Genomic DNA, 10684 nt, shown 5'->3' on the forward strand with positions numbered 1-10684 from the left:
GGTAAACAACATCTTGAATTATTATCATAAATAATGTGTATATATATTTTTTTCAAAATTCTAAATAATTTTAAACTATGTTTCTTTTGTATTAGTTTAAGTTAAAAAATTGTATGTATGAGTTTTGACTGATAATCCTTAATTTTTATTTATATTCTTTTCTCTCACGTTTGATCAAAATATCTATTGTATCATATGTGAAAACTTTTAAAATTATATTTTGCTTTTTATAGTATTTAGTTAGATTTAAAAACACACTAGAGTTCTTACTTTTATGTAATAAGCAAAATATTTTTTTTATACTTGTGATATTTTCACAAATATTAGGTATGATTTAATATTAATCCACTTACCATATACTTTAATATTAAAAACATGAATAGCCTCGTGTTAAGGTGACATGAAATTAAATATTTTGTTTTGTAAATTAATACCTGGAATTTTTTCTTGTAAATACAAATTTGAATGTTTATCATATATTTTTTCCTAATTATGTCTTTGTATATGGATGGTTTTGTTAAAAAAAAAATGGTCAACTTTTTTGTTTAGTTTAATTGAGAAAATTCTTTTGTGTTTAGCGATATCAATGTTGTTTCTATAGATAGTTTAATAGTTATTTCATTATGATTTTAATTTGTTAAGCCTTATTTATCTCTAGATAAAAATATTTCCTTTTTTTGTTTCCTGAAAAATTACTGACTTAACCAACTTCTCACAAAAACCATCCATATGTAGGTTATAATACATATTCTGTCTGTTTTATTAAAGTTTATGTATTAATGGAGTTAATTATTTTTTACTGCTATTATAAAGTATAAAATTTAACATTTAGAGTTGTTTTAAATTCAATGGCGGATTATTTATTTATTTACACTAAGGGCTTATCATATATCTAGAATACCTGTGACAGTAGAAAAACCTTAGAAATGATAAAAAAAATGGTAATTAGTCTTTAAATCATATAGAGATACATTTTTAAGGATTTTACATTATTTAATAGTACTTATATTATGGAAAGTATTTTTCATTTAAAACTCATTTTCTAACAATTTTAATACTTAATAAATAATTGTTAATTTTATTCGTAAAATTCAGTAAATTTTTGACATATCTTGTAAGTTAGTAGACTTATATCGAGTTTTTTTTTAAGTATTTGTTAGGTTAATAATTGTAGAAACTGAAATCACTTTTAAAAGTTTAACCTAACTAAAAATTTTACCATATAGTTAAAAAGCCGAAGTTATTTCTGTTTCTAGCTCTGGTGTAATTATGAATTATACTAGTTACATTATTTTGAACAGCATAGCAAATGTAACACTGTAAAAATAAACACAACTTCAAGAACCTAGATAATAACTCTTAAAGTATATAGTACATTTGTAGTCTTATAATAACTTTAATTTATCTCGAATCTGTTCAAGACGACCCTTTTGGATATTTTATCAATTCAGGATATCCAGAAATTTGTGATGGAATATAAATTGAATATTCTTTTCAAAAAGTTAACCCAATTTTTTTAAACTTAAATCTTTTTATATAATATATAATTATAAAATGATTATATTATAATAGTTTTAGCTATTTTTCCAGGTACAAAATTTGAACCCCATCCACCGAAATTACTTTTTTTGCATTTCATTCTTAATTCTTTTTTCAGGTGGAAAATAATTCATAGTTCGTTTGATTTTTGTCTCATTTAGATTGTAAAACTTCACTGAATATCAAGGACACCATTGCTATAGTCTCCTCCCTTTGTGATGTAATGAACTGGGTGTTCTAAGTCCAAGTTCTATTACGCGGATAAGTTTTATCAGGAAGAGTCAAAATAATGACTAATTATAATGTAACATTCACTGATTGAACACTGGCCATCCAGAAGATTGTCAAGTCCCCTTTTATATTTACATTGTTTATTAAAATATTAATATCATAATACTTTCTAAGATTAAGGTATTTTGCAGTATACTCTTACTTCCTAGTAATTACAATGTTACATATAAATTCCTTAAAAATAACATCTACAAAATAATTATGGGTTCACGACAGTGAAAAGGATTTCTTGTTCATATTAAACTATTTTACTAAATAGTTTTTTTTTTGTAACTGTCATTCATTTTTCTCAGTACTCACTTGACCAATTTTAATGATCAATAGGTCAAAAAAAACACACGATTTTAATCATGTTGAAATTATAGTTATTAAATCTTGAATAGAGCGTCGCAGATTTTGTGTATTTTAAAATTACCGAAACAACAGGTTTTGACGGGAGAAAATGGCTTTTTATAGTCGAAATAAGTTCGAAGTAAGGGAAATAGGAGTTCATTTTGCTTTGGAAAAATTCACCAATTTTTTAAAATTAAATACTAATTACACATTTGCATGGAAACAATTCTTATAATGGTATTTTTATTCACTGTCCGATATCATCTATACTTGTCTTCGCTGTGCTGCTACATTTTTTTCTTTTTGTTAGAGCTTTTTTTATTAATGAGAAAATTATAGTATGGTAACTAGATCATTGAGATAAAAAATTTATTTTATATTGCAAGTAATAATTTGTTTATTAAGGATTTCATTATTTTATCGGTACCTTAAGAGAAATATCTAGTCTTAACTCAGCTTTAAATTAAATATAGTATGTTTCATAGTTTAAAAAATGAAAAAATAGTTAGAATAGTGAAGCTAGGTTGACACGACTTACGTCGCAAAAATGTGGTCGACACTGGTTTTGAGGGTAGAGACCCGTGGGCCGTTTATTAAATGAGCGACAACAGATTACGTTAACAAAAATAAACAAACCGAAAAGATTAACACAGTAATAATAATCTTCGCATAATATCGCGGCACTTTCGCTGTCGTCGACGACGCGATGTCCAGCCTGATCTTCGGGCGACAAAAGGTTAGCAGCGTTGATGGCGATGGTGGGCGGGTGCGGATCGGTTGGTCGACGTTGTCGCTTTCATAACGGGAGGATGACTCTCGCACCATTTGTCGTCGTCGGCCGTGCGACATTTGCTGGACTTTGCACCGTAGCGTATGACACGCGGTGTTGGTCAGTCAGATACTCGCAGTAGGGCGACGGCTGATAAAGGTGGCACGAGTCGCGGGGCATCGTGTATAACGAAGCGACGCGGGCCGTGTCGAGGTATAAAATGCTTCACAATCTTACACAGTACCACTATTTAAAATAATTATGAACATGCCAATAATTATATCTATAACATTAACTATTCATTGCACGTACTCTGCAGAATGCTTTAATTGATCATTTTCTGGTCAAATTTTGAAAAAGCAGCTATGGAAATCAATCTTATTAAAAAATGTCATGTCATGTAAAAAATATCTAGCATTGAGTCAGGAAAGTAAGAAAATGTTGAAGTTCAAATAAGTAGTATAAATATTTCAATCAGTATTTATACTACAGTATTTCACTGAATTATTATTACATTAACTTCGATGTATAGTGGCTAAGCTATTGGTTTTACTCTGCTGTTTTTTATTTTTGTGTCTGATAAGCCAATATTCTCGTCCCTACTAGACTGATTTTACTCAACGATACAGCATATGGTAAAAAACGTATCTAATTGAAGATATCAGTGCCATAATTTTGAAAAATTTTCTTCGGTCACTATAATAATGAGAAATGTCGTAAAAAATTATAGTTTTTATAAACAGTCTTATAAAAACTGCAAAATTTTTTTTGATACTTTTTACATTAGCCTTGCTGTCGAAATGCTTTCCTTGAAAATTCAATAATTAATAAACATATCGCGCGTGTTTAAAAATCATGTAATCATTTTTTTTTTTAATTTTTGACGATTCAAGAAATCTGCCTTCTTTAAATCTACGTTAAATTACAATGTGTAAAATATACTTAAGATGAAAAATTAAAAACTAATAGAAATCTCGATAGCTTGGCATTATTCTTGATAAAATTAGCTAATTTTTGTACTTTTTGTATAGTAACAAAATGCTTACATCATTTTAAATTATTTCAAATAAAAGCTTGTTTAATTTAATATATGATTAAAATAATAAAAACTATTCATTAATATTTGATTGTAAACGGCAATTATAATGATTGTAATTGGTTTGGATATTTTTTCTAAGTTGTTTATTTACATATATTAATACAGTGTATTTTTAAAGAATAATATTATTCCAATGTTTAATGATATTTTCATAAAAATATACAGATCAAATTTGACTTATTCTTATAAATCGTGGTAAATATCAAGTTTATTTTAAGAAAAAATTATTTCTAAGGATATATTAGGAATAATTCTCGAAAGTTAAATGAATCTATAAATATTTTTTTACAATTAAATGAAGAACAATCTAAATAAATTTTTGACTGGTTGATGACCAATTTTTCGTAATCCTCTCGCTTATAACTAAAAATTATATTAACTTAACAAATAATAATACAGAACTGGTTATCGACCAGTCAAAATTTTAATTAGACTTTTCTTTATTTAATAGAAAACTAATATACCTATTTATATTTATATTTAATAGGTTCTCATTCTACCCTTAAAAATATTTTTTTCTTACAATAAACTAGATATTTACTATGATTTATTGTAAAAATAAATCAAATTTTAATTTGTAAATTTTTATGAAAAATTCATTATTTAATGAATACATTGGGGATATTATTCTTAAAAAAACAAATTTTATATAAATAGTGTTTATTTTAATAATAGCCAATTTCTTAAAATAATAATTATATTCAGAAAATTCTGTTTGCTATTTTTAAATTCTAAATATTTCTTGATTTATTAATTATTAAGTATGTTTTTAATTCATGTCTAATACTTTAGAAGGCCGTCAATTTTATTTTTTTCAAATAGTAACATACATATATTATCTAGTTTATAAAATAAAAAATGATCTAATTAAGAAAATGAATGTTCTTTAAAAATTTTTAATATAGAATTTTGGAAGTTATAAATATTTTTAAGTCTAGAATAGAGGAATAGTGTGGTAGAGTAATGGTAAAAATAATGTGACCCACACATCATCACTACTACTCTATATTTTAAAATAGATATAACTTCCGAATTAATGGTCAAAAGTTGTTATCAGCCAGTCATTTTTTTAATTAGTTCAATTTTTTCTTATAAGCTAGTTAATTATGTATATTACTATTAGAAAAATATGAAGTTGATGTTGATTTAACCCTTATAAGGTATAAGGGATGAATTGAATAAATACATAATAATTGATAAATTGAGAAATGTATGAAAATAAAAAAATACCATAAATAACTTTCTTAATAAAATTATTTTAAGAGAAAATCAAGTGGCTAATATCAAAATGATTATCATATATACATATATATCTATATATATATACGAGGTATTTTCAGAAAATAAAGGGAATTTTTGTTTTTTGAAAAAAATATTTATTTATTCGTCTACATTAATGTTGTCGCCTTCAAAAAAGTCCCCGTTAGATACTATGAATTTGTGCCAACACTTCTTCCAATCCTCCAAACACCTCTCAAACTCGATCTTTGGGATATCCTTCACCTTATTCAGCGATGCGCTCTTAATGTCATTTATGATTGAAAAACGACGGGCTTTTAGGGTTCTCTATATTTTTGGAAATAGAAAAGTCACACAGAACTATGTCTGGCGAATATGGAGGCTGGGGAATCGTTACAGTATTGTTTTTGGACAAAAATTTATGAACAAACAATGGAGTGTGAGCAAGTGCATTATGGGGGTGCAAAAGTCACGAATTGTTTTGTCACAAATCCTGGCTTTTTTTTCGGATTATTTCACGCAAAAGGCGTGTTATATGTAGTACTCTTTATTGACCATTTGAACTAGTGTGATGAATTCATGAAGCATTATCCCATTAAAATAGAAGAACATAGTAAGCATAACCTTCACATTCGATCGAGCCTTTTGGGGTTTTGGCGATCTAGAATGCCTTCATTGAGACGATTGAGCCTGTTTCGACGTCGTATCCATTAACCCATGGTTCGTCATCTGTTATAACACGTTTCAGTAATTGTGTATCGTCGTTGACTTCTTCAAGTGACTCCTGATCAACAATTTTGAAACTAATTTTGCTGCTACGCGTTTCATACTCAAAACATTTGAAAAAATTTCATGGCATGAGCGAATTGATATTCCAACATCAACAGCGACTTCTCTGATTATAATTCGGTGATCGTTCATAACCATTTCTTTCACTTTTTTCATGTTTCAATCGGTTATTGATGTACTGGGGCGTTTGTCATCTTCAACATCTTCATGGCCATCTCGGTGTGATAAACTGGGTGTTATAAGTCCAAGTTTGACCACGCGTATAAGTTTTGTCAGGAAGAGTCAAAATAATAACTAATTATAATATAACATTCACTGATTGATCACTGACCACTCAGAAGATGGTCAAGTCCCCTTTTATCTTTACATTGTTCATTAAACAATCATTAAAATATTAATACCATAATAATTTATAGTGTTTCAATTAAAGTATTTGACAGTATAATTCTACTTTCTAGAAATTATAACATTACATATAAATTTTTTAAAACTAAAAGTTACAAAATAATCATAGGTTCACGACATTAGAAAACACTCGTAAACCTTTGTTTTACTTATGGTAGACTCACTATTGTTAACATTTCACATATTTTTTTCACTTCTTACGCAACATTTGATAGAAATCCTTTGATCATTTTTTTTAATAAACGAAAATCGACGGGCTTATTAAAAACACGTATAACCTCAGCGGCTTCCACTGATAAAGTATAAAATAAAAAAAGCAGAAAATTTCATCAGATTTCAGGGTCACGTGTACCATCGTTATAAAATAAAAATTGATAATCACTCTCCAAAATTAAAAATTCCCGTTTTTTCTAAACACACTTTGTATACATATATATAATTATAAATTTAAAATAGAAGATAATTATTAAACAATCAACTAGATAATAAAAACCTGAAATCTGCATGGAATTAAATAACCAATCAAAATGTTATTAGTTATCATTGACAATATTTCTAGACATTAGGTTTAAAGGATCAATCTACAAAATAGGAAAATTTTTTTTCATTTTTTAAATAACTATTCTTATAACTTCTTTATGTAGAATTTTTATCTGTGTTTACAACATATTAAGTTTCTCAACAATAGTTAATCAGAAAATTAAAAATGTCTATATTTTTTAATTTTCGTTTCATGCCCTTGATTTGTATGATCAGTTTAATTATTATTATAATCTGAATAAATTAATTACACAAATTATTTAATTTTAAACAGATGTATTACTCTAAACTTCATATGTATTATGTAATTGTAATAATTCATAATAATGCTGTTATTTCAGATATCAATTATAAACAGCTTGATTTATACAAAAAATAGATATTTTCGTCAAATGGCTTTAAATAACTAAATATAATTCTTTGTCATACATAAATAACCTAAATTTTACAATTATTTTTATTGAATCTCAGAGGAAAATAATTTTATTTTTTATGTTATACAATATTGTATATTAAAATGACAAATCTCAAATGTATAGATTTAGTAGTGTATAATTCTTTATTTACATAAATTTGTGTTGCTTAAGACATTTTCAATTTTTTTGTATTATATATAATTAAAAAATCAAATTTGATAGAATAATTTATGTTTTCAACATATGAGATATATTTTACGTGTTTTATTTTCACATCTTAGTATAAATTTATCAAAAATAGTGAAATTCTATAAGTACATTTTTATATTCATGATTTAAAAAAATAAATAATTGTATTTCTTTTTTAGTTTACTAGAATATAATTTTGTTTAATGAAAACTAAAACTAAAATAAAACAATAATGCCATTATTTTCACATAATAATAATTTTTTTTTCAAAGATATAATATTAAACAAGAAACTTTAATTAACAAGACAAGGTTATGGCTTAGGTTTTTATTTTTATATTAATCCATTTATTGACAATCCCAAAAGATTAATAGAAGTTAAAAATTAATAACAATTGATTCAGTCATATTAAGTACAAACAGAAGATTTAACACCACCATAGAACATTTTGAAACCATCACCATTATGGATTTTATCGCTCAAAGTCCCCCATTTTGCATTTATATATAATGTTGTGATGTATAAAAGTTTGTACTATTTATCTACTTCGGCACTATTATTAATGGCAGAATTATTTTCTGTCAAGTTTTTTTGGTTATTAGATTCAGTCTTTGTTTCTTCGTTATCTTGAGTACTATTATCTATGACACTCTCTTTTGATTTATTGACAGAAAGTTTGTTTGATGATGATTCTTCATCATCTGTATAGTAACCATGTGGTTCTCCAGGTTTCAGTAAACGACCCACATAATCATATTTTTCTGAAAAGAATTCCATTAATAAAATTAGATCAAATAAACTTGGCATTAAACTGACATTTTCATCATTTTATCAATATATAATTATATATAATATATATGTACAAAGTGATTGACTAACTATGCCTCACGAGGCACAGATAGTCAATATAGTTGTGAGACATAGTTAATCAATCACCCTATATAAGAAGCCTTATTAGCAATCAGTTTATTATTTAATTGAATAATTATTTATTATGAAATATAACAATTATTTAGTTTGTAGAAATAAATATTTATAAACATTAACAGATAAAAAAAATTAATATTATGAGTATTTCAATGCATAAAACTACTCATTAATTTTATATATAAGATGATTAACATACCATGATTCTCACAAAATGAAAATAGTTATGAATTTTTTTTTTGTTTTTGTTTAGTTATATGATATTTTTGATTTATTTATAAAAAGAGTATCTTTAAAATATAAGTGTTATGTAACTTATAAGGTTATTAATGTTGCAAAGTATACAATTTTCTAACCAAAAACCTAGTTAATTTAAAAAAAAAAAACTAGGTTGAACCTTTGAAACGTATTCTAAATATAGAAGCATAGAATCAAATATGTAAGCCATTTAAAAATACTAAGTTAATAACCTACCTAACCCCTAATAGGTATAAAGTATGGAAAAAAACCTTATAATAGTTAAATCAAAAATAAACTGAAAATAACAAAATCTAAAAATCTAATAATAAAAATTTTTTATTATTATTAAAATTTGTGATATAGTTGAGTAGTTAATAATAACAGAATAACCTTGAAGATAACAATTAAAATTTAATTTAATTTAAATGAAAGGCAAATATTTACCACTAAAACTGATAAAATATAATAAATAAATTTAACAACTACACATTTGTAAACAAATCATAAATTTAAAAAAAGGCATGGTTTCTAATGTAAAGAAGAATGACTAATTTGAGTTAAACTAAGAACAAAAAAATTGTAACAATAATAATTAATGAAAAGACCTCATTAAAATTAAATATATAAAGTAATTTGGGTTTTGAAAAATAATTTTAACAATGTTTTTAAATGGAAATGAATAAAACAAAGATTAAATATACTTTAAGTTAAATTCAAGTGATTTGTATTTATTTATATAATGTCTAATATTTTCACTTAAAAGCTATATTTATAGAGTAGAAAAATCAAGAGAATTAATGAAATATTTTTATTATCCAATTGATTTTATTGCTTAAAAAGGTAAAATACAATTGTGTAATTCATACACAATTGTATTTTAAATTCAAACCTACCTTTGAATTGAGTTTCCCATTCCAACATTGATTCTAACTCTAATGAATTCAAATCACTTAAATCATCATATTCATCTTTGCCACTGACAGAAAATGTTGCTAGTCCACGTGAAGCATCATGGCCACCAAAAGTAGAATAAACTCCTCCTATAAATAAAACAAAATAAATGAATAAATCGAATTTTATTAAGAAATTAATCAAGGCTTGATGAGCCTTAAATACCTGGCCCATAAAAATGTTTTCCTTTGGTAACATCAAAGACTTTTCCATTGATAGCAACTAAAATACGACCATCCCCTTTAGTGCCATCAAATTCACGAAGTTCTTCAATAGTAAAATCTCTTTTTTTCATTTTAGGTAAAGAAGTATCAACATAATCTTCTTGTTCTGGTTCATTACGTTTCATAAATATTTTCATTAACAAATATGTAATTAGTCCAATTAAACTGCCATTAATTAATATTTTAAGCCAAAATCCTAAACTGTACACATCATAAATTTCGCTTTCGCCGTCTAATACACTACCGCCAACATTTGCAGACATTTTATTGTAAAGTAGAATTAGATATTGTAGCTTAATAGTTTTAAAGGGTAAAAACCCAAACGGTAGTTACACAACTAAAATTGGAATATAAAAATATTAATTAGTCATCGAAATGACGTAACAATCCCTGACCTGTTTCAGCAACTCACGAAAACTTTGTAATAATAATAACCGAAGAAAGAAGTGAGAGAATTAAAACAATAGGGAAAACACAAATTGTATGAATATTCACTACACAATCACACTGATGCAACTAAGTTCACATTAAACGACAATTACGCGAAATTAAACTGAATTATATAGTAGGATGTACTAATACATTTAATGGTTTATTATTGATAAGACTGCGGGGCGAGATAATTGGAAATGTTTATTAAAACGGAATAACTATGGAGGTAAATTTAATTCAGGCGGTGATATAAAATCTAGTGTGTCAAACAAATGGTTGATGAAAATTTTGTTACTTATCT

The 10684-nt window shown here is 25.7% G+C and overlaps 1 protein-coding gene across 1 annotated transcript; it reads right to left on the minus strand.

The window, feature by feature from the left end:
- Positions 1 to 7921: 7921 nt before the first annotated feature.
- On the minus strand, positions 7922 to 10577 carry LOC126899544 (membrane-associated progesterone receptor component 1-like). Its single transcript, XM_050674550.1, has 3 exons — positions 9893 to 10577; positions 9670 to 9816; positions 7922 to 8370 (listed from the first exon to the last, which is right to left on the minus strand). Exons 1-3 carry the CDS (start codon positions 10212 to 10214, stop codon positions 8144 to 8146), a joined length of 696 nt encoding a protein of 231 aa, XP_050530507.1. The 5' UTR covers positions 10215 to 10577; the 3' UTR covers positions 7922 to 8143.
- Between the last annotated feature and the right edge of the window lie 107 nt (positions 10578 to 10684).

This window comes from Daktulosphaira vitifoliae, unplaced genomic scaffold (genome assembly GCF_025091365.1).
Source record: "Daktulosphaira vitifoliae isolate Bord-2020 unplaced genomic scaffold, ASM2509136v1 Scaffold_2, whole genome shotgun sequence".
In the NCBI taxonomy this organism is placed as follows: domain Eukaryota; kingdom Metazoa; phylum Arthropoda; class Insecta; order Hemiptera; family Phylloxeridae; genus Daktulosphaira; species Daktulosphaira vitifoliae.

Excerpts from the sequence above, each read along its gene's own strand:
- LOC126899544 (XM_050674550.1), bottom strand. The coding sequence starts at position 10,214 with ATGTCTGCAAATGTTGGCGGTAGTGTATTAGACGGCGAAAGCGAAATT. Across the intron at positions 9,817-9,892 it reads AAAACATTTTTATGGGCCAG|GAGGAGTTTATTCTACTTTT; the intron begins GTATTTAAGGCT and ends TTTTATTTATAG. Across the intron at positions 8,371-9,669 it reads ATGGGAAACTCAATTCAAAG|AAAAATATGATTATGTGGGT; the intron begins GTAGGTTTGAAT and ends AATTCTTTTCAG.